Genomic DNA, 24,089 nt, shown 5'->3' on the forward strand with positions numbered 1-24,089 from the left:
GTAAAAATGAGACAGGACATAATGGAGGACTATAAATAATGAATGGTAGAGAGAAGGTTATATGAGTGTTCCACTATACCCTTTCTCCTTAATGCAAGAAGAAGAGGGCACTAAAAGACAGCAGATTTCAAATGGATACAAGCAAATACTTTTGGATATTCATTATAATTAATCTGTGGTGCTTGCCTTACCGGGATATTATTGAAGAAAATACTTTTAAAAAATGCATAAAATATGTTGGTGTAAATGAGTGAAAATTACGAGTGGTGTCAACCCACATGCTTCAGGGCATGGACTGCTCACCAGCAGTGGGAAAGGAAGACACTTCGCACCCCCTGCCCAACTCCAATACTCTGATGTAGTGATGCAAAATTGTTACAGGGTTTTATTCCTTCTAATGAAGTACCCAACATTAGACCCATTGGTCTAGTCACTCTGGCAGGCAGAACTGTTGGAATAGATGGATGAGTAATATGGTTTGATATGGAAAGAGGGTGGATAACAGATCAGACAGGCTAACTGGTGTGTTTCCGAGTGGTAGGATGTAGAATACAGGACTAGAAGGAGGTGAGATACTAGACTAGATGAACCAGAGGATCTGAGATGGTAAGGCAGAATGTAGAATACTAGATGGGATAGGTGCAGTGTGGATCTGATACAGCAGGAGGCAGGATTTCAGACTAGCTAGTCTATTGGTCTGTTCCCATCTGGCAGGAGGTGGGATATCAAAATGAACAGACCACTGTTTTGTATCTATAGGGTGAGCAAGTCCTATGTTCTGATTGCCCCCTGTGCACTGGCTGGCATGTCTGCCAGGATAGACTGACTGCCTATCAGCCAAACAGCCAGAAAACAGAATTAAAGCCCCGTGTGAAGCCCACTTACAGAGAACATTGTGAAGAGGATGTTAATGGTCCCAATTCCCATGGTAGTGTGTGTGGGATGGGCAACACCAGCTAGCCAGAATATTTTTGTGGAATAGTTGATTACCTGGGAGAAAAAGACACAAAGTAACATGATGAGAAAATGCTCCTCCCCTTTTAAATCAGCTGTAGGGTCTGCCCCTCAAAGCTCATCCCGAATGCCAGCTAAACCACTCCTAGAGATTCCCCTGTATTTACATTCAGTCCCACACACTCACACTGTACAGAATCCTTAATCATTGTTCTATCTCTTTGCCCCTGGAAGTTCTGCTCCTTCTGTGGCCACCTACAGCATTGAACCCTGACAGCTGGGTGCTGGCAGTAAGAATGAGAGCAATCAGGATGGGCTGCTTGTAGCTGGGGACAATGAATAGTCTCAGCATGGTGACATCCTCTGTTCCCTTAAGGTTGGCTGCTTCTTCCTTCATCTCCTCAATCTCTTCCAAGATGTCCTGGGTACCTCTGAGCCTCTGGAGTTCTGTAAGGCACCAGAGAACAGGAAGAACAACTAGACGGTATCCCTGGAATCCTCCCTGGTTCTGAGTGTGACACAGTTCCACAACTGATCTGCAGTGCCAAATGAGTTAATGAGACCTCTGAACCTTTCATGGATATCCTTTGAAACTCCCCTGGTTCCAGATGACCCATAAGAACACAACCATGGCCATTCAGGAACACACCGTTGTTCTGTCTAGTCCCACAAACTGTCTTTGACTGTGGCCCATGCCAGATGCTTCAGAAGAAGACAAAGCCCTCCCTCATTGTGCAATATTGTCCTCTGAGAAGGCATTTATTCCTGACTCTCCAGCAAGCTGGAAATCAGTTATGCCCTGATGTATGGGAATAGGTAACAGCTTGAAGAATAGGCTGTAAGGAACAACTGCATTACATCCCATCTCTCTGATGCCTGTGGATCGAGGTTTCACAGTCCTGCAGTTTTGGAGGTTCAGTGGGCATTTTGTGCCTTACCTCTGGCAGCCAGTTCATCTTCGTGGCAATTGATGAGACAGTAATGGGGGCTCTCAGGGCAAAAAGGGAGGGTGAGGTACTGGAGGATGGCTGGTAGGGCAGACAAGGACAGCATGACTGGCCAACATTGGCTAGTGCCCAACGCATTCTCCAGGCTCACGATCTGAAACCAAGAGACAGAGAGAAACTTTCCAGAGAACATTATCTCATGCCCAGTAGGGGGAGGCAGTAGCCGTCTCTGTCCCACCAACATTACCCTGTGTCATAAACCCTGAGACTGAGGGACCCAAACCCAGCACCTTTCTGGACCAAGAGGTGAGAGTCATGCTGCTAGGTGTGCCAGGCCTTTGTACCAGCAGTGCTGTGTTTCAGATGCATAGGTCTGCAAAGGCATTCAGTGTGTCCTATAGAGGGATATATCCAGTTGTGAGCTGGAGCCAGTTCGCACCGGTTTGCGCGAACCGGTTGTTAAATTTAGAAGTCGGTTTAGAAGTCGGTTTAAAGCGGTGGGCAAACTGCGGCCCGAGGGACCGTCCTGTCCATCCCGGCTGGGGAGGCTCCCCTGTGAATTTTTACTCACCCGGCAGCACTCCGAGCCTTCAGCGGCACTTTGGCAGCAGGTCCTTCAGTGCCGCCGAAGACTCGGAGCGACTGAAGGACGTGCTGCCGAAGTGCCGCCGAAGGCTCGGAGTGACTGAAGGAACCAGTTCTTCAGCTTCTGGCAGCTCATCGCTGGATATATCCTTCCTCATGCTCCCTCCCTGCTCCCCACCTCATGTTCTGATGGGCTCAGGCCTATGAGTCATAAGCCCTCACATTGCTGGAGCTAACAGAAATGCCATTATTTCTCTTTTAGCTCAGCTAGTCAGGGGCCTGGGCTCTGTTGCAGAAGGATCTGAGTTTTGCTGTGAAATTCTAGGTGGAAATTATAATTGTAATCCTTGCCCAGGGCCAGCTCTTTACCTGCCCAATGAAGATGCCCGCTGTCTGAGACAGCTGGTTCATGGTGGAGAAGGCCCCATGGAGCCTGGTTGGGGATATCTCCTGGATATAAAGGGGAATCAGGGTCATGTTGAGTCCACAGAAGAGTCCAGTGAGGAAGCACCCCACAATCAGTGCCTCCAGGGAGCCTGCAATCTTGGAGATGCCCATGAACGCCACGGCCATGAGAGAGAGGGAGTTAGTAGTCAGGATGGAATTGCATCTGAGAGAGCAAAGAGATAGCAGGGTGGGTTATGGAGGAAGGGAATACATTAAAGTCTGGCACAAAGACACTGGCTCTGACCCTGAACATGCCCAGCCTTCTCCCTGACCCAGGCCCTGAAAATATACAGCTCCTCTCTGACATGGCCCCTGTAAATACTTGCAGGGCCGGCTCTAAGTTTTTTGCTGCCCCAAGCTCCTAGAGCACAACTGCCCAAGCCAAAAGAAAAGAAAAGAAAAGAAAAGAAAAGAAAAGAAAAGAAAAGGATGGCCGGAACACTGCCCCTGGAAATGTGCCACCCCGAGCACGTGCTTGCTTTGCTGGTGCCTAGAGCCGGTCCTGGATACTTGGTACCATTCTGGTACTTGCTCTGGGAATACCCTGTTCCTCTCTAGTATTGACTCTGCACTTTCTCTGCCCTTGTGTGGTGATTAAACACAGTCCCACTGCATGTACCTTCCATAATGATCAGCCACTATGCCCACAGTGAGTGCTGAGACAGTGGCCCCCCAAAGCCAATGTGCTGACGGTGAAGGACCAAAGCATGGTGAGTGCATGGAGAGACATTGGATCCTTGAACCGCTCCTTCCAGGTCTGGTTGAAGAACTCCTCTATCACCTGTGTAGGAGAGAAATATTTCATGCCAACTTCTTCTCAGCAGTCGTCCCTTCACCTACATTATGCCCAATCTGCATTCCGCTTTGCTGGTGACACCACTCACTTCCTCATTGATCAGTTTAGCGATAACATCTCAGGCAGGACTCGATCTGCCACCTGCCATTGTCATCACTGCACGCAGCTCACATCCCCCTCTGCTCAGCCTTCCTTCCATTCCTGTCAGTCCCCATTTCCTCCAACCTCCAGCCTCTTCCCCTTCATCTCAGGACAACCCCATATTTCTTACCAATCTTTTCCCTCTCTCTTCATCCTCCTTCTTCCTGTTCCCTCCACCTTTATCCCTCCTTCCTTTCAGCCCCTTTTCCCCTCCAACTCCATCCTCCTCTCTCAGTCACCTTCCTTTCTCCTCAGACTTTATCAATGTCTTCAATTTTCCATCAGCCTTAATTCTCTTCTCCTCATCCTTCATCCCATCCCTCCTTCACTCAATCTTCATCACTCCTCCTCAGCTTTCCCCAGTCCCCTCTCAGCGATCATCTCGTCATACCTTCTTACTCCTCACCATCTCCACAGTCTTCAGCCTCCTCCATTTCCTTCCATCTTCCTTCAATTCCCTTCAGCCTTCACCCCCTCATTCCCCAGCTTCCTCCACATCAGCCCCCTTTTTACTCCCCCTCAGCTTTCAGTGACTGAAAAGTGTTGACACCAAGGAGGCAGAGAAATTGTTCAGGGATGGGTGAAGCAAAGGAAGCAAACAGGATGAAACTGAGCCAAGTGTGAAGATTTCAGACTGGATCATCAGGAAACATTTCGTGACAGTGAGGCGTTTGTGAGACTAGAGTCTCCCCAAGGGAAGAGGTGGAAGCCCCATTGCTTGGGATAGTTAAAACAAGGACTGGACAAAGCCCTGGAGAACAACTGTAGGGAACCACCTTGTCCTGGTTGGTGGGGGTGGGCTGGACTGTTCTAGATAACACTGTTAAGATAAATTAATACTGTGCTTTTTAAAGCTGCTGGCCTAAGTTCACCGTCAGTGTAGAAAATATCATGTAATGAAGAGGAAGGATTGTCCAAGAATTAGGACACTAAGCTGGGATTTTAAAGACCTATGTTCATGTCCCTAGTTTTCCTCTGTGACCTTGGTCAAGTCCCTTCGTCTCCCTTTGCCTCAGGCCACCATTTGTAAAATGGAGATAATAGCACTACCCTGCCTCACAGGGGGGTGGTGAGGATAAAGACATTAAAGACTGTGAGGCGCTCAGATAAATATGGTAATGGGGGCCAGAGAAGTACTACAGAGAGAATGTCCTGTTAAATGAGAAGTTCTGTGGAGGCGCTCTGCTCAGAGCAGACCTACGTCCTTTCCTGCAATGGTGAACATTAAATAACTGTTTTATTATAATGCAAGAAATTGAGTGAACTCTCTCCTGCTTTTCAGAGTGTGCTAGCACCCATCTTTCACAAGGTGGGCCTGAGATGAGGCCTAATGTATGGTTTTCCTATCGTTTAGTTGCAGGAGTCAGTCCCTCTATGCTCCTCAGCACTGCGCGTCCCATTCTCCAAGCTCCACGCCACATTTCCTTCTCCTGGTCATTTACCATCTGTGGGGCATTGATGTTTCCTGTGTGGTAACCAATTTGCAATGATCCCAGCACTGAGGCCATCACTGAATGCACCAGGGTCTGTGTGACTGTTTGCTAAACAAGAAAATAGTTGTACAACGTGGTAAGTAAACAGGAACTCAGCATTTCAGTCATGTGTCTACCAGACACTAGGGGGAAAGCATGGGTTTTAAAATATACCACTTAACACATCTCAGTGTCCTGTAGTGTAGATAGTGAACACACAGGGTCAGCCATGACCAGCTTTTAAAGGTGTTAAGCTCTGTCTACACTAGATACTAACATGTTTATAACAAGTACTTAATTCAAATGTGTTTTTAAAACACAATTTCTTTTTCTAGTCTAGACAATGCCAGACATCCCCCATCTCTAAGCTCTGCTACCTCAAAGCCTCACCCTCTGCAGGGTGCTTCCGCCCTTCTCATAACACCTGCCTCTGAGGGCAGGGACAGATTAAAGCATAGGCATTACAGGCCTGTGTCTAGCGTCCCAGCTCTTCGAGTCAGAATTTCAGCTGTTTTGTTTCTAGTCCTGTTGGTTGTGAACCAAAACCTTGAAAATGTGACCTAAGTGTTATCAATGCAGTGACGCCTGCCTGATTCAGGAGAGCCTGAACCGATACTCAGAGAGGTTTGAGCTGCTCCAGGCATCTCAATTGGGTGTTAAGTCTGAAACCAGCTATGGGTGGGGGCCCTACTCACTCATTCTACCCCAGTAGAGGATGCTATAATGGGGAGCCCTCTCTGCTGCCTCCCCATCACAGCTCTGCTGGGGTATTGTCAACAACGATCCCCACACAGTACCTTCTCTTTGTGTGGGTGGGATTGAGCCCTCTCGCCTCACAGGATGGACTGCAGAAGCCCACCTGAAAACAGGGAGTGGTGGCAGTCCAGAACATGGCTCTCATTTGGGTAGCTCCTGCCACTAATACCCCAAGCAGCATGGGGCCTTGAGGGCCTCACTGAAGGGTATGCCTACTATGGCCTAGAATTGCCTAAATCTAGCCCTGCCTGGGACTCTGCCCCCTCACACCTCTACTCCCCCCAAAAATGCTGTTAATTTCCTGTGATATCCCCAGTCTCCAGAAGATGGAAAGGAGGGCATTTAGCCCCTGTACAATCCAGTTTCACATTCAGTCTCACTGAACTACTTTTCTTGTCTGATGTAAGGATCCCTATACCACACAGTAAATCTGCATCGTATCTACCTTGTTCCAACCCATACAATGATGCCGGCACCCTAGGTCCTGGCTGATGTGTGAGGCAATGGGGTTGTGTGTGACCCTGTCAATCCCTGGCGGGGAATTTCTCTCTGGATATTTTCCCCTTAAAAGGATTCTTCGGTGGTCAGCTCACTCAGCCACCACCTGGGGCCTCCTGGGAGAGAAAGCAGGTCCCGGTTTTCTGGGCAACATGGGATTTATTTGTGTGTGGTATCATCACTTTGTGTGTGGTATCACCATCAGCCAGCAGGTGGGATTGGCCTCAAGGCTGGCCCTATGTTCTCATGACTCTGCCATCACCTGCCCTATGACATCACAAAAGGCTCTGACCGTCTCAAGGTTCCACAACACAGGAGTCTGGGGAGGATGTTCATCCTTTATTCCTCTCTCCCAGGTAACACCATGTAATGCTTCCCTGGTTTTGTTCATCCCAAAGACTGTGCACTCTACCAGCACTGACCTGCAACCAGCTCTGGTGGAAGGCAGCAAGCAGCCAGAGCTCACCATGCTGCACAACAGGGAATGAAGGATAGTCTAGCTGTAAAAGGCATCCCCACTGCTAATCCCTGCTCTTACAACATATTATGAGAGACACTTAATATTCAAGGGTATGAGCTCAGTTTTTAAGGTTGCATCTGAGAAACTTGCACGCAGCATGGAACGCAAATGATCCATCTCAGAAGAGGGCCAAGACAACTCTGCTGGGATTTCAACTGGGCTTTCTGCCCAGTGAATGCTCCTTAGCTGATTCTTGGACCCCTAAACCATCTCCTCGCTAAGTACATGCCCGCAGCCGCAAAAACAAACATCAGCTGGAAAACCACAGCACTCCAAAACATAAGTTTTTAGAAGGCCCAGTCTGGAGAGAAATTGGTGTTACCTTGGGCCTGTTGAGGTAGGAAAGGATTTACCTGGTTCTCAGCTGCTCCAGGCGGTTCTTGTTGTGCAGTCTATCTGCTGCAGGTGTGAGGGTGTTGCATCATCTCACATCTGCTCTTCACATTCAGCAGAGGGACTGGTGGGGCAAGCGTGGCATTCTACACCAACTCACGTATGTCAGAAATGCCATAGCTGCCCCAGGAATAAGGATAAATAGTGACTTCTCCATTCAATGGGGTTTCCTCCTTGCCACCCTAAAGCCCATCCCTTGCTCCCTCTGTACACCTTACAAGTGAGTGAGACTCAGGGCATGTCGACACCACAGCCCTAAGCCGACCTACGTTAGGCCATCACTGCAGTGATGCATGTCAACACTACCCTCCTTCTTTCAGTGGTGTGTGTCCTCACCAGGAGTGCTTCCACTGACTGAAGAGGGGCAGGGTGGGGGGCTGCCAGCCAGTGCTCTTAGCTCCACGCAGCTCCCCACCAGGAGCCCAGCTGCCCCCTGTGCTTCTTGCCTCTCCGCTCCCAGCTGAGAGCAGGGGCCAGCCACCCAGGCTTCTCAGCTCCCTAAGCTTGGAGCCTCTGGGCAGCAGCCCGACTTGGAGTGTGGGGAGCCGGGGGGCAGCTGGGTTCTAGCTACCCGGCTTTCATGGAGCCATGAAATTGACAAGACAGCCAACAGCTGATGTAAGGGACGTAGTGTCTACACAGATACTGGGTCACCCTAACTACACTGACATAAGTGCTATGCCTCTCGTGGAGGTGGAGTTATGATGTCGGTGTAGTAGGGCACTTACATCGGTGGGACAAGGCTGTAGTGTGTACACTGACATAATTAAGTCAACGTAAGCTGCCTTCCATTGACCTAATCAGTGGAAACTAGGCCTCAGACGGGAAGACTCTCTAGAAGATACCTGCAGAGGGACAGGACAGACCAGCGCAGGGAAACCCCCTTTTTAACATCTTCCTACAGACAAATGTAGAGAGGTGAATTTCTAGAGGACATACACACAGGGGCTGAGAGAAGCATTACCATTGGCCAGTCAGCATCACAGTGAAGTAGAAAGCCCAGCACTGAAATAGCAGGGGGGCTCCAGGGCAGGACTGAGGGGCATTGGCTGAAGACCAGGACTGGGATAGCAGGGGGGCTGCAGGGCAGAATCGAGGGGCATTGGCAGAGCTGGGTCTGTTCCAAGGACTGGTGCTATTACTGGTTTGGAATGAGGGGAGGTAACAAACCCAGAAGCAGATATGTAATATTTACATCCACAGTTTTTATTTTAGAAACATGTAACACAATCACAAATTAATAATAAGTATATAAAACCCATCGGCAATACTCATACTGCAGACATAGAGAAAGAGAGAGAGAAAGAGACAGACTAAGATAGAGTGAGAGTCCAAGGCATCATACAAACACCCTGATGTGCTGTTTGCAATGCTCTAGTGCCCAGCTGGAGGGGAATTTCCTTTCCTTACATACAGACATACAACCGGAAAGCTGTACCTTCCACAAATATTAAGGGATCAGAGTTATAAGGAGAATCAAAGGAATGAAATCTGTATAATTTAGACAAATGATGAAAGAGGGGAGTATAACCGTCTACAAACTCTGAAAGATGTAAATAGCAAGGAGGAAGAGGGAGTCCGAGGAAGGTGGGTGTGGGTGGAAGACCGAGGAGTAAGTTGATGAAATTGAGCGAGGAGGGAAATGTTCTTGTTAAATCACAGGAAATATTTCCCAGCAGCAAAATTTACCGGACTTTACAATTATTGTCCACAAGGGAAGGGGTGAAGGCTCCATCACTTGAGTCATTTAAAACTCAGACTAGAGCAAACCCTGGAGAATACACGGTAAGGAACCCCGGGCACGGTTCTTGGGGGGCAATAACCAAGATGTGCCCTCAGATGATTTGGGGAGTATTGTTGTATTTTTGTTTTCTTTAGCCAGCTATGTGATGATGAGGTCAGGCATACTAACTTCCCTGCTGCGTGTTGTATGAAGTCCAGCCATGTAATTCTAGCTTTGGTGTAAATGGACCCAGGGTCTTAATTCAGATCCAGAGTTTGTTTCAATCCAAAAATGCAGAGGTGCTCAGTGCTGGAGTCTGAGTTTGGACTTCCTACACAGATGTTGATGGAGTGTCAATGGGCCTAACCACACTGGACTTTCCTTCTTTCTCCCTACTGAGTATTCCAGTCAGTGAAACAGAGCTCTCAACCCTCCGATTCAAATGTACTATATGCACTAAGCCTTGCCCTGCTAAGCTAAAGGAACTTTTCAGTCCTCTGGCAACTAAGAGACAAGAGGAGGGACCATTATTAACTGAATGTGTCTGACATATCCCATCTAGTAGAGGGCAGTAGTGTACACACACAGAGACACACACACAGACACACAATACATTACAGTATTCCCTGGAGCCTCCAGAATGGACAGCCCAGCCCCTGTAGCAAAAATTTACCCTATAGCCATGGACTAAACATCTTTCTGTCTGGCTATCAGGTTTCAGGAGCTTTGGTCTCTATTCCTTCATTTCTACCTTTACAGAGTCCTTTGTGTCTTGGATAACTAGTCCTGTATCCAGAAGGTTCATGCTACGTGCCTTTGTCTAAAGTTTAACTATAGGAACAATTGATAAGAATATACAGTTTTGGAATTTTTTTTTTATACACACATCTCTTTAAATTACAATCTGTCTCTTTCAGACTTCCTTTACTGTTAGAAAAGAGGAACAGAGAAGCCAAATTTCAAGAAAAGAGGGTTGGATGAGTCAGCGTCTGGCCTGAAATAATCACCCAGCCTCCACAAGAACTAATAGTGACTGAAAATAGTGTCAAATAACAATGCCCTTTTGCTGTAATACTGCAATTTTCAAGTAATCCACGTGACCATTATTTAACATAGCCACCAAAAAGTCCTGAAGAATATAAGAACGTTGGTGGACACAAGAATGTACACAAATACTATCACATGCTTATTCTCTCTAGTACTCAATTTTTTAAAATTTGTGGCTGGAGGACAGATATGTCCTTTAATGGAGCCATGCATAATCAGCTCCATTTCATGTACAACCAGAGTGTAATTTTTCTCTTTAGTACCATATTTCTGCTTTACAGTTTTATTGCACCTCAAACCTACAGTATCATCTCTTAAAAATAACTATTTATCATAAACATCTTCTGCTTCATTATCTGTACATATTTTTACATATAAAAAAAATAAATATTTACAACTAAACTGACACACAAATAAATAAACCAATGTAAAACTGAGCTTTCAGACTAGCTGTACAAAAAAGAAAAGGGAAAAAGAACCCTCTCTGGTAACTTGGTCCGCTTCTCCTGAGGCACCCACCAGACAGCAAATATGACATAATGGCTTTTTGCATTTGGGTAATTACATTAAATTCCAGCATAATACTGCATACTCACGGTGGAGCAGAATTAAAAGTGGGAAGAGATGGCACTGTGGAGTTGTTTGGTTGCTTTAGCTCACTATACAAAAATAATAGTAAGTTTAAAAAACATAAGAGGTTGCTATGCACAAAAATACCTTAATACCTAGGAGCAGTTAAAGGTGAGAGCAAAAATATTGCCCATATGTTCTCCTCCTCAAGTGCATAACAGGTGGAGATGAGGTTATTTTTGCTCCTGATGCCCTCCTGTGTTGAAAGCAGATGAGACCTTCCCACTTCAGACCATCTTAACCCTGGCAGGGCTTGGCGGAAATGTGGAAGGGAGCGGTGCGAGGGGAAGAATAAAATAGCAGCAATTTTTAAATTGTCCTAGATTTTCTCCTGACGTATATCTCTGCCCAATCCTTGAAAGACTCTCTGCTTATTTCTTTAACAATGAAAAAGGGTCAAGAAGGGGTACGTTAAATATTTGAGGTAACATCATTAGCAGACTCTATGCCCTTCAGTTCCACCATGGGGCTTTTCTCCACTGCTGCAACGGTGCCACTTCCTTCCACTTGTCCTTCAAAGCCCCTGGAAATGTCTTCAAAAGTCCTGCCCCTGGTCTCAGGGACTTTGAAGAAGGTGAAGACAAAGAAGATGACCAGGAAAACAGTGAAGATGATGAAGACATAGGGACCACACAATTTCTACAGGGGGGAAAGAAGGGAAAGGTTATAATTTGAAAAGTGCATAGGCCTAAAATCAAGGTACAGTCATTATCTCCTAAACTCATCCGATGCATCCGATGAAGTGAGCTGTAGCTCACGAAAGCTTATGCTCAAATAAATTGGTTAGTCTCTAAGGTGCCACAAGTACTCCTTTTCTTTTTGCGAATACAGACTAACACGGCTGTTACTCTGAAACCTCCTAAACTCAGAATCACAACACCCTCCCCAAAATATGGACTTATTTACTTTTAACGTAGTATTTTTAAAGGAACACCCCAGGCCATTTAAGGGATTTTTAAAGCTTGATTCTGAACTTTGAATGCTATCATGACTCACAAATATTGTGGCTCTCAAAGGGGGCTATGTTGATTGGCTATGTTGACTAAGTGTCCAGCTATTTGTGGATTATAAACATTAAGTGAAAGCAAAGGAATGGGGATGTTGTTTAAACTACAACACTCTCTTAACAGTAGCTAACAATCAGATCAACACAGTACTTTCCAAATTGTGTCCTTACCTCTGCATAGGGGAAGAGCATTCCCACCAAGAAATTGGAGGTCCAGTTGGAGCAACCAGCCACTGCCACAGCTGCAGGACGGGGACCTTGACTGAAGAGTTCAGCCACAATGAACCAGGGAATAGGACCGGGGCCAATTTCAAAAAAGGCCACAAAGCCAAAGATGGCAACAATGCTGATATAGCTAATCCAGCTCAAGACATCCTGCAAGGGAGAGAAACATGAATAGCTGTAATTTGACAAGCAAACATGGGATAACGGAACACGTGCTCCAACATCTCTATGTCCTTAATCATGGTATATAGTTCCTGCTGTATGGGAATGTATATTCCCCCTAATCCCAGCTGTACCCCCACTATAGATTCTCCTTTCTTTATACTCAAGAGTCCCCTGTCTCCATACTCATCCCAATCCCTCCAAAGATGCCCTTTCCTTTACCTTTGGGTCCTTTACCTCAGTTTCCCTCTGTGTCCCTAATGACATCTCAACTCTACAAGAATAGGCAGTTTGCTGTCAACTCACCTTAAGTGTCAAAGCTATGGTCATGAGAACGGCACAGAGAGCCATGCCACCCAAGCCGACCAAATGAAGGGTCCTGCGCCCTGCACGCTCCACCAGGAACAGCTGCAAAAGTGGCAGGAGAGAAAAACATTAGATTAGAAAGCAACAGCCAAAGGGGCTGGCTCCACATCCTGACAAGCTCTGCACCCCCATCCCCAAGGGGTTTATCTGCCATTTACCTCCACCTCTCCAGTGCTCATGTGGTCAGTGGCAGCTTAAATGGATGGGGATATAGGATGCTATGTCTCTCCCTACCCCTTCACCCAGCGTTTTTCTATCTCTTTCCCCACTCTTTCCTCCCCCTCTTCTTCCTCTGACTTTTACCCTTGTCCACATCTCTTCTACACCATTCTATCTCACCCTTCTCTCCCTCTTTCTTTCTTCTAGTATGCTCACATTCCCTCCTTCTGCCATGCTCTCCTCTCCTGCTCTTTCACACTTCCCTTTGTGCCTCCCCTCTCCCTTCTGCAAATCTCAGCCACAGTTTGGCTGAAGAGAAAAAAACTGGCTCCAGGATAACTATTGTCCCCAAAATCTCCCTCCATGCAGATCCACACCAGCCATCATCTCACCAACCGCTCTCCGCAGCGCTACTTACCGATACGACAGTGAAGACCGTGTTAACCACACCAGCACCAATGGTTGCATAGACAGGCTGCTTGACACCAGCTTTTTCGAAAATCCCCGTGGAGTAATAGAACACCTGGGAGTAGAAGAAGCAATTGGATATGGTTACTAGTTCCTGCACCTGAAGGGATGCCCCTTATTTTCATGCCTGTCTCTCCATGTGTCCAATAAGAGCTCAGTCAAAAAAGTATATACTTCAATCCATGATCATGCAAGGACCATTCATTGTCATACACAGGTATAACAATTTTCCATGAAAAAAAAAACCCACTATAGGGAAGTGCCCCTTTAAAATAATCTTTGTTCCCTCTTGTTCATATAGTTATCCATGAAATGGAGGTGGTCATCCTAGTTCCTAGCTACACATCTCCTTTGATGTGCTGAGCAGCCCCTTTCTAGAGCTGGGCTATAAAACACAATCGGATCCTGATGAGTTCCTGAGGTCACGGAAGGTTTTATGGATCTCCCTTGACTCCAAGTGACCTGCTTCCAGGGGTGAGCTATACCTGATGAGCTCATAACGTAGCTGAATATTTCAGGGAGCTCTTTTTGGCAGGGAGTATCACAAAAATTGATCTCAACTGAAGACAGGAAGTGAAGCCCAGGAGCCCAGATTCTCTTGCTATTGTGACTGGCTGACTCTCACTGAAGTCAATGGGAGACACTCATACACAGCAGCAAGAGAATTGAGCCCAAGAAGTGAAACAGGAAGCTGACTTACAGCATTGATGCCCGAGAGCTGCTGGGAGAGCTGGAGTACGATGGCAATGATGATGGCCTGGCGGTAATTCGGCGAGCGGAAGAGCTCCGGCACTGTTGCTTTCCTCTCCTGGGACATCTTGGTGCTCTCCTCTTTCATCTCTTGGATGTCTTGGGCCACATCCTGTGTACCACGGAGCTTCTGGAGAACTACAGGGAGGAACCACACATAGAATACATGAGATGTCATCAATTTACATGCCCCAGCCAACAAGAGGCTTGAGTTCCACTCTCAGCCCTAGTCTCCAACTCTCCAAGGGGGGATCAAATGCTGTGGACCCCCTAGAAGTTAATATTCTGCCTGGCTATGTGGGACAGATTAAGGCTCTATTCCTGGTCCTGGCCTCCTATTCAACCTGGAGCTAAATGTGTTAGGAGCACAGTAGATGTTAGGCCTAGTGATCTGTGCCTCTGAGCCGGAAACCTACATTTGATTCCTGCTCCTGTTCACACACTCACCTTGGGGCTACTTAGGAGCACAGCAGAGGCTGAGTCCAGTGATACCATGAGGAAGACCTCTTTTCCTAGTCTCAATCACTTTATTTTCCAAAGATTGGGAGGGGCTAAACCTGTTGTCCTAGGCCCTATCATTCTACACTATGGCCATGTAAATTCTGGACTTCTTACTCTCACCAAGAATGTGCTGGGAGCACCCTGATGGGCAAGCCTGATAGGCAAGCCTGATGCCTCATAGGGACCAGGTAAGAAGGTAGGACAAGAAGTAATGGGCTTATTCTGCAGCAAGGGAGATACAGGTTAAATATTAGGAAAATCTTTCTAACTAAAAGGGTAGTTAAGCCCTGGAATATGCTTCCGGGGAGGTTGTAGAATCCCCATCACTGGAGATTTTTAAGAACAGGTTGGGCTAACACCTGTCAGGGATGGTCTAGGTATATTTGGTCCTGCCGCAGCTCAGAGGGGTGGACTTGACAACGTCTCTAGGTTCCTTCCTCTCTTACATTTCTATGATTCTATGATTTTGCATTGCCATGCAGCAGACCCCAGATCAGTTACAGTTCTCTCACACATCCTGGAGCTCGTGCAGGCTGGGGGTACTGCGGAGGCAGGTCTGGTGACCTCTGGGGATCAGCTGTCTACACTATCGTGCAGGAGATCCAGGTTCTCATATCACTCCTCATCATCCATTCCCCTAAGTTCAGTTCAGGCTAGGAGGACTGTGGTGACTGGGCTGACCAGTAGCTGTCCTGTGGTGCCATTTAGAAGTGTCCACGCACCTGCTTGCGCTTTGTCTTCCTCCATCTTGTTGATCAGCAGGAAACGGGGACTCTCAGGGCAGAAGGGCAGAGCAGCACACTGCAGGATGGCTGGGATAATAGTGAACCCCAAAAGCAGTGGCCAGAGACTCTCACTCCCCATGATCTCCTTCAAGCCGAAAATCTAATCCAGCGAACAAGAAGAGAAAGAAATATTACGAGATATTCCCCTGTGTTGAAAATTAAGTCTTTACCCTTTCTCCTCCTCAAGAATTACACAGTAGTGTGGTCAGTTAGCTATTCAACCTACCCATTCCTCCCCATGGTGACTATAGAATGGTCCATGAGGTCTCATTCCCCTCTAATGATACCCGTGAAGCAGCCTGTTAGCCCCATAAAACCTTCAGTGCCCTCCCCAACAGCCATTGAGAAAGTCAGGATCAGGCCTACCTGTGCCACCAAGATGCCCACAACGATGCCCAGCTGGTTGAGGGTGCCAAAGGCACCACGCAGGGCGGTGGGTGAGATCTCGCTAATGTACATGGGAACAAAGCCAGTGCTGAGGCCACAAAAGAGGCCAATGATAAAGCGGCCAAGGATCAGCATTTCTATTGCTTTTGCCGTCTTGGAAAAGCCCATCAGGGTGCCACCCACGAAGGCCAGGATGTTCACCAGTAGCATGGAGTTCCGCCTGCCAAGGAGAGAGACATTAGCATAGGCCAGGGGTTATTGATTTGCAACGATAGGGAGAAAATTGCAGAAGTTATATGCCCAGCCAGATCCCCCTTCCCCGGGCCACGCTTCCCCACTCAGCCACTCCCTTTGTCTGCTTCTTTTCTTCTCTCTCTACCACTGTCTTGCCCTTCCAGGAATCGGTCCCTTCTCCCCAACCTACCCTCCTTCTCTGGTCCATTGGTCCAATTTTTTGGAGAGAAATAATTTCTCCTAATCCTTCCAATATCCCATAATTCAGAGACAAATTCCATGGTGGCTTAGACCCCCTTCCTAACGTACCTTCCAAATCGGTTGACAAAAAGTCCAACAGAGAAGGAGCCGATCATCCCTCCCACGGAGAAGATGGCGACGGAGAGGGACCACAGCGAGGTCAGAAGCTCGGAGGAGGTTGGGGTCCCTCTCCGCAACTCTAATGTTTGATTGAAGAATGCTTGAATAATCTGCATGGGAGAAAACACACCCCAGAAATGGGAGGAGAGAGGGGTTACAATAAAATATAATGTACTGTGGGAGAGGCGGAGCTCTGTATGATATCAGGGCGTTCTTTTGTCACAAAGTCAGGGTGGTGGGGAGAGATCTCAGACATTTGGAAGTAGAGAAGCTAAAGTGGGTCAGGACAGCTGAAGAGGAACCCAAAGTTTCAGAAGGAGAGACGCTCAGAGAAGAGCAGTAGGACATGATTAAGAGGATGGAGAGACTGATTTACTTAGTATGATGAGATTGGGCAAGAGATGATTAAGGAGATAAGGCTAACTCTCTGTAAGTAGCGGAAGGATGTAGACAGCAAGGAGGGTGTCTTTGGTGACAGTAGGTCTGAGTGAGGAGAAATAGCAGCAATGGGACTAAAATGAGCAAAGGGAAATGTTCTCTCACAAATGAGAACATTTCTGGTATCAGGATACATTCCCCAGCGGCGAGGGGTATGTGAGACTGTGAAATAGCTTCCCCAAGAGACTGAATAAAATCCTGAAGCACTCCAGGGAACTATCCTGCATTGTCTTCTAGGATGGATGAGATGATAGGCAAAAGAACTTTTCCTATTGCTAAGTTTTCGGATAGATATCCTGTCTGATTACAAAGTGTTGCAGGGCCCGAGTTTCACATTATGTGCCCCCAGCAGGTGGCAGCAAGGCGCTAGTTTGACTGCACACCCCCATCTCTGGTTATGACATCTGTATTCCGGGAGACAGGGTGGATGTGGCAGACGTGACTCACTTTTTTGCATGAGGTTTAGCTCATCTGGTTTACAAGAAAAAAAAACCGCCTACATTTTTCATTTCTTTTTTTTTTTCTTGGTGGTGTAATTTGCAAATTACTTGGTTGGAATTTCCCCAGACAGTCACATCCCCCACCAAGCCCCCACTTTGAGCTTAATATGAAACTAGATTAGATAGATAGATAGATAGATAGATAGATAGATAGATAGATAGATAGATAGATAGATAGATAGATAGATAGATAGATAGATAGATAGGAGAAAAGCCTGAGAGAGGAAGCCCAAAATCAACAGGGAAACCATAATCCCATGCAGCCCTCTCTCAGCTCTTTGCTGTCCCCTCCAACCCCTGAAAGGGCTTTTCTGTGACTCAGAACAGCCCCCACTCCTGTCAGTATGCTTCATCCCAGTCTATAAGGGAGGGTGAGAAGGTTTCTGTGGTTTGAACGATAACAGACTGGCAGCAGGGACACATCGTTTTGGTGAGGATATTCCCCAAAGTAAATTATTTTAAAGGGGTGGAATCTGGATAGAAAACTAGATTGGCAGGAGGGTTATAGAGTCTCCCCAAACTCTCCATATGCCCAGTCCCTCCCCTTTCCTGATTCTAATGTCTCCTCTATGCCAATGTTCCAGTTTGGTTTTCCCCTCCTTTCCCCTTTACTGCACAATGGAGGCAGAAACTCCACTCCAACCTCCCTCTGCATCCCCAAAATGAAGGAAGCAACTTCATTCCCATATTCCTGTGTATTTTGGAAGATAGGGATACCCCTCTTTCGTGCTTTCACTCTACCTACATCCAAAACATGCAGGGACAAGGCTTCCAACTGCCCCAAACAAGATGGCGTCCCTTCATAATTCTCCCTCTGGATGTCCAGATGAGACAGAGATGCCATCCACACTCCCACTGTACCTCATAAATGGGAGGACCCCATCACTCCCTACCTGCCTGAAATGGCAAACTGACCCCTCTCCTTTTATCCCTCCTGTACATGAAGTGGGACAATGACCCTCTTTACTCCATCTCTCCTCACCAAAACGTAAAGGTGACCCTCTTCCTCCTCTTCCCCTGCACTAAAAGGGATGGTCCTCTCTCTTCCTTTGCCCTTCAAATAGGAGAGACAAACCATTCACCCACTAGCTCCTCAATGACCTTCCCTCTCTCCCTGCCTCTAAGATGATCCTCAGCACCATCTTTTGAGGCAGAATGAGCTCTATGGAAGAGATGAGACCACCCGGCTATGTCAAAACCCAGAGGGCTCTTTCTCTCTCACCTTCTCAGGTGCATTGATGACACCCGTGTTGTACCCAAACTGGAGCGATCCGATGGCAGCAGTGGAAACGGCACAGAGAAGGGGACAAGTAATTTTCTGAAGAGAGAGAGGGAAAAATCAGTCATTTAATTAATTTTTTCACTTTTTCCACACAAATTGTTTTTCTGTTTAACACAACAATCTCAGCTAAGAGCTCCTCAGAAGCCAGGTCTAGTGCTCCCTATGGGTCGCTTGGGAGAGTAGGGTTCCATCCCCAGTCTCAATCTTTCATTATCCTGGGCCAACATGGGCCAGGAATATTGAATATAATGCTAATCATGGGAGCACATGTATACTCAGCCCTGTCATGTGACAGGGCACCCATGTGTGTTACATCCTGATTGCATGGGGTCAGAAATAAAATAAAATTGGTTAGGAACCTGCCAATGTAACAGCAAACTATCCACACAAAGGTCATATGGCACAGACATTTCAAGAACCAGACCTACTGAAGGAACAGAAAACACCTCAACAAATCCAAGCAGGACACTCGTGCTGCATGTTTTGAGGATACCCAGAATGCCACTGAGAATGGTCCTGTGCTGGCCGATAGAACACATGCTCACCCAGTCAGTGACAATGGAAAACAGGTGCAGCAAACGTGAAGTGGTGGAGCCACATCAGCAACTCAACAAGCCATTGCAGGAGGAACTGTTCTGAGAACAAGAAGTTCAGAGACCCACTGAGGTTCACTGACAGTTATTGACAGATATTGAATTAGAGGCAGGATGGTTATCTCACCTGTCAGAGGTTCCAGTTATACACCCTGCTCCCCAGTTACACACCCTCTATTTGCATTTCTTAATTGGCTGTACTAGCTAGTGGCTGTTATTTTTTGGTTTATATGCTTCATTTAGAAGTAGATTCTGACCCCTGGCATGTTTTGTAAACATCTCCCATGCAATGTGACTGGGGCCACTAAATAAATATAAGTCTCAGTACTCCTAGGATTAATACCTTTATTACAGTGGAAGCCAGATCTAGTGCCCTGAGGGATTAGCTCTCTGCACTGCCATGCAGGAGACCTGGATTTCTTTCCCCATACTGGGATTTTACTCCCTGAACCAAAGGCTGATGGTATTAAAACTCTTCATGGCAGGGTAGAAGGCAGTACTCCCAACTCTTGTGATTTTTTTTGCAAGGCTCTCAATATTTCATGTATTTCTTAAAGCCCCAGCTCCTGGAGTCAAGTGATTATATCAGACTCTCAGTTTTCATTAAAGTAAAAAGTATGTTTCTAGCCCTGGCTGCCAACCAAAGCTGGAAAATATGATCCATGTGAATTCTAAGGCTCAGAAACCAAAAACCAAATAAAAAGTGTGCAACATTTTTCATAGTTTTAAAATCTCACAATTTTGGGATGCTGACTGATAATTTTTGAATGCTTTGAGTTGGCAACACTTCAGAAGTTCCATCCTTAATACCCTATCCTGGTTTCTCATTCACTAGGGACTGGGAACTCTTCCAAAGGTGTTAACAATGTGTATTCCCAGCCCTAGTTTTCACTCTCTAAGGCCAGTGAGGACTGGGAATAATGTGGAGACCAGTGTAGTACTTCCATTCCCAATTTCTGATACTCTCGCCTGGGGCCAGCAGAGACTGGGAGTGCTACAAGGTCAGACCTGATTCCCTCTGCGCTGTCATGTAGAAGACTCAGATTTAGCTTTGCTCTCTCATTCCCTTGGGGTCAATGAGCTCTGAAAAGGCCTAGATTAGTGCCACCTAGAAGCTTGTTGGATGCAGAGGCTAGCACCCAAATATCTCACAGATATTGATGGATTTATCCTCACAACACTGCTATGAGGTAGGAATTATTATTCCCTCCATGTTGAAGATGAGGAACTGAGGTACAGAGAGAATAAGTGCCCCGGGTCACAGTGCATCTGGGAACAAAACTCAGATCTTCCGTTTTTCAGTTCAGTGCCTTAAGCAAAAGAGCATCCTGCATTGCCATGGCTTACTCAATGTCCAGGCCAAGTCTCCAGCTCCACAGGACCCATCTGGGCATGATATAACATAGGCATACTTTGCTTACATAGTATACACACACATACTATAGATGGTATAGTTCATATATATTCCACACCACGTTTCATGCCTCCTGCCTTTTCTAATCTATTTCTTTGTATTACACAGCCAGTCTCACACTCAAGTATACATGACATGGTCTCACCCCTTCCAACCCTGCAGTGAAAGGACTATGATCTAATGTATATTCTCTCCAGCCAGCAGCATATCCATGGAGCTCAGAAATACCAGGGTGGGATCTACACAAACCACAGTGACAGAGTTGAGGCTTAGACGCTGGCGGGGAATTCAAAACACCACCCATACCCCTCCCTCTCACAATGGGTGACAATGGTATCTGACTGCATGTATATTATCGGGGGAGACATTTCCCACCAGTTTTCTCTCTTTTCATTGGCTGGAAACCCAGAATAGTAGCACTCATTGACCTCAACTGGGGCAGCTTCTTTACTCTCCTCTAAATGACCTTGACTGGGATGCTTGTTCAGAGTTCCCTCCCTCATGCCCTCACACTTTCCTCTTGTCCCAGAAAAAGGGAAAGAAAGGCTTGGTTTTATAAACTGATGGCTACTTGAATACCCCTATGAGAGCAGTAACCCCCAGGTATCCTTCAATGAGCACCAGCATCAGTCAGTTATTTGATGCCACTCTCCCTCCCTCACTGTCTCTTCCCCAGCTACCATTGCCTGCTTTTTATCCTTGATGCTCTCAAACACACACAATTAATTAGTTCACAGATTAATGCACACAACACACATGGACGCCCATCAACAATGCTGCCCACAAAGGCTCTCTAGCTCAGTGTCATGAGAGGGAGTGAACCTGCCATGTTCTCTCTGTTGAAATCGGAAGGTTACTCATTATTTCTTTAAAAATAGCCTTCAAAAACCTTTAAGAGAAATTGTCCTTTTCTCATCACGAACACATTGTCATCTTGGTCAACCTAAAGACAAATGGCTCTCATTCGGCCAGCACAATAGATCTCATGCCAAATAAAACATGACAAGGAAAGCAATATTTTGAAAAACTACAACCACAAAAATGTACCCAAATGCCATGACTTGCAACAACCCTACATAACCATCTTCCCCTCCCCCTACCGTGCATCCCCTATGGCTGCCACTTTCTCAGAGTCATCCTTAAATAATCATAGTAAAGGCTCGCCCTCATGCACATTCAGTGTTTGATTATAGACCTTTCATCTGCTCAAAAGGCACACAAATAAAATAGTAAAAGAGATAGTAATAATAATCAAACACCATGATGTTATCTGTAAAGACACCTCCTGCGAAGGGATGCCCAACAATTCAAAACATCTTCAACAAGCCAGGCCGAGGGTTTCACAAGTCAGACAAATTGGGTAGCGCTAACCCAGAATGTATAAATGCTGGATGAACAGACGCAACCATGTTCAAACCAAGGCACGCACTGAACAACAAAACCACTCATAAGCCGGCTAAAAATATAAAGGCAAGGAGAAAAAGATCTGCTGTAGTTACCTTTTTGCTCTCCATGGTCCTTGGTAAATGTCAAGGAATGTCAAGACACTGCACACCCACTGCCCCCTTCTTAATGAAGTCGTTGACGATCTCTCAAATGTCGTGTATTTGCTTCCCACGTAATTGAATATCTGGAACCGTCTCTGTAATTTTTTGCTCTGTGCAATTTGCAATATCTCTCTGCTGAGGAGCTGCCTTAGAGCAATCTATTTATGGTTTCTGCTAGGAGGTGCGGATATTAGGGAGGGACTGAGCCAGACAAGACCCCGCCCAGCTCCCGTAATAAGCAAAAAAAAAAAAAAACAAACTTGTGACCCTGCCTAATTTTGTGACTTCAATGTTTCATCACTGGAAATTTAGATAAGGCATTTTCCTTCTCTCCTTAAAAGGCATTTGTGTGTGGGAGTCTGAGCAGAGCCCTCTTTATGTTTCACAGATACTACAAACCCTGAAAACATCACTCAGGAGGGCAGCTAATGGGATTTCTCATCCGTTCCAGTTGTGATTGCTCATATTATTTAACTCCAGACAGCATTTTGGAAAGAACCTGATTATGGAGATGAGTATTTAGCAGGCTATTGTTGCCATGCAATTATATAGCAATAAAATAATAATGATTTGTGTTAAAGTCTCCAGATATAATTAATTTGTACTGTGTTCAGAGATGGCAGATAGATAGATAGATAGATAGATAGATAGATAGATAGATAGATAGATAGATAGATAGATAAAATGAATATAAGAGAGAGATGCTCAGTAACTGTGGCCCTATGGCCCCTCCCCCATCGAGACATGTGGAAGGGAAACACAGACCCCAAAGCTACATGGGATTTGGAGAGTGGTCTTTTTGACACAACACCCCATTCTCCATCTGAAGCCAGAGACCCTGTGGGCAGAGGTTGAGGCCTGATTCTGCTGTATAAACTGGGGATCTGCAATAGGAATGCCATTGCCCTAGTGCTCATGGCTCTGCTGCTGCTCCATAGCAGTGAGCGAGTGCCTTGGGGAGCATCTCATGGCAGCCGGGCTTTGCAGGCAGAGGCCAGCTCCAGGGGGTGTCACCAGCTGGTGTTGGGCTCCTTGGGGGGACAGGCAAGAGTGTGTCAGGAGCGCAGCTCGGAGCTGTGCCACCCACCCTGCCAGCCAGCACCCTGGCTCCCCCAGCATGGAGAGTCAGGTGCCTGAGTGGCCCGGGTGGCTCCCACCAGCTTCCAATCCACTGGCTTCTGGCAGGAGGTGACAGCTTTCAAACTGTAAGGTGTGTCCTAAAACCTCTGTGCTTAATGTACGGTTGCCAAGCATCCAGTTTTTGACCAGAACACCCAGTCAAAAACGGACCCTGGCAGCTCCAGTCAGCACTGCTGATAGGATCATTTAAAGTCTGGTCGGTGGCACAGCAGAGTTCAGGCAGACTTCTTGCCTGCCCTGGCTCTGCACAGCTCCCAGAAGCGGCTGGCATATCCCTGTGACCCCTAGGTGCAGGAACGGTCAGGGAAGCTCTGTGCACTGCCCCCCGCCTCTGGCATCAGCTCTGCAGCTCCCATTGGCTGGGAACCATGGCCAATGGGAGCTGCAGGGGCAACACCTGTGGGCACGGACAGCGCACATTGCACAGAGCCACCTGGCCATGCCTCTGCCTAGGGGGCGGACATGGCAGCCACTTCTGGGAGCAGCGCAGAGCCAGGGCAGGCAGGAAGCCTGCCTTAGCCCGGCTGCACCACTGACCGGGAGTTGCCTCAGGTAAGAGCCGCCTCACCAGAGCCCAAACCCTCTGCCCCCAGTCGGAACCCCCTCCCGCACCCTAACTCCCTCCCAGACCCCGCATCTACACCCAACCCCTTGCCCCATCCCTGAGCCCCCTCCCACATCCGAAGCCCCTTGACCCCAGGCCCACCCCAGAGACCACATCCCCAGCCGGAGCCCTCACCTTCTCCTGCACTCCAACCTCCTGCCCCAGCCCAGTGAAAGTGGGTGAGGGTGGGGAAGAGTGAGCAACTGAGGGAGGAGGGCTGGAGTCAGTGGGGGCAGGGCCTCAGAGAAGAGGCAGAACA

At 47.1% G+C, this 24,089-nt stretch overlaps 1 protein-coding gene across 1 annotated transcript; it reads right to left on the reverse strand.

Annotated features, from left to right (window-relative positions):
- Positions 1-8,694: 8,694 nt before the first annotated feature.
- On the reverse strand, positions 8,695-22,258 carry LOC311515082 (solute carrier family 2, facilitated glucose transporter member 3-like). The gene is made up of 10 exons (XM_084617942.1): positions 22,039-22,258; positions 18,473-18,568; positions 16,262-16,422; positions 15,698-15,938; positions 15,269-15,431; positions 13,996-14,183; positions 13,246-13,350; positions 12,609-12,710; positions 12,087-12,290; positions 8,695-11,548 (listed from the first exon to the last, which is right to left on the reverse strand). The coding sequence occupies exons 1-10, from the start codon at positions 22,051-22,053 to the stop codon at positions 11,321-11,323; spliced, it is 1,503 nt and encodes a 500-aa protein (XP_084474068.1). The 5' UTR covers positions 22,054-22,258; the 3' UTR covers positions 8,695-11,320.
- Between the last annotated feature and the right edge of the window lie 1,831 nt (positions 22,259-24,089).

The sequence above is a fragment of the Lepidochelys olivacea genome, assembly GCF_965140295.1.
Source record: "Lepidochelys olivacea isolate rLepOli2 genome assembly, chromosome: 1".
Taxonomy (NCBI): Eukaryota; Metazoa; Chordata; order Testudines; family Cheloniidae; genus Lepidochelys; species Lepidochelys olivacea.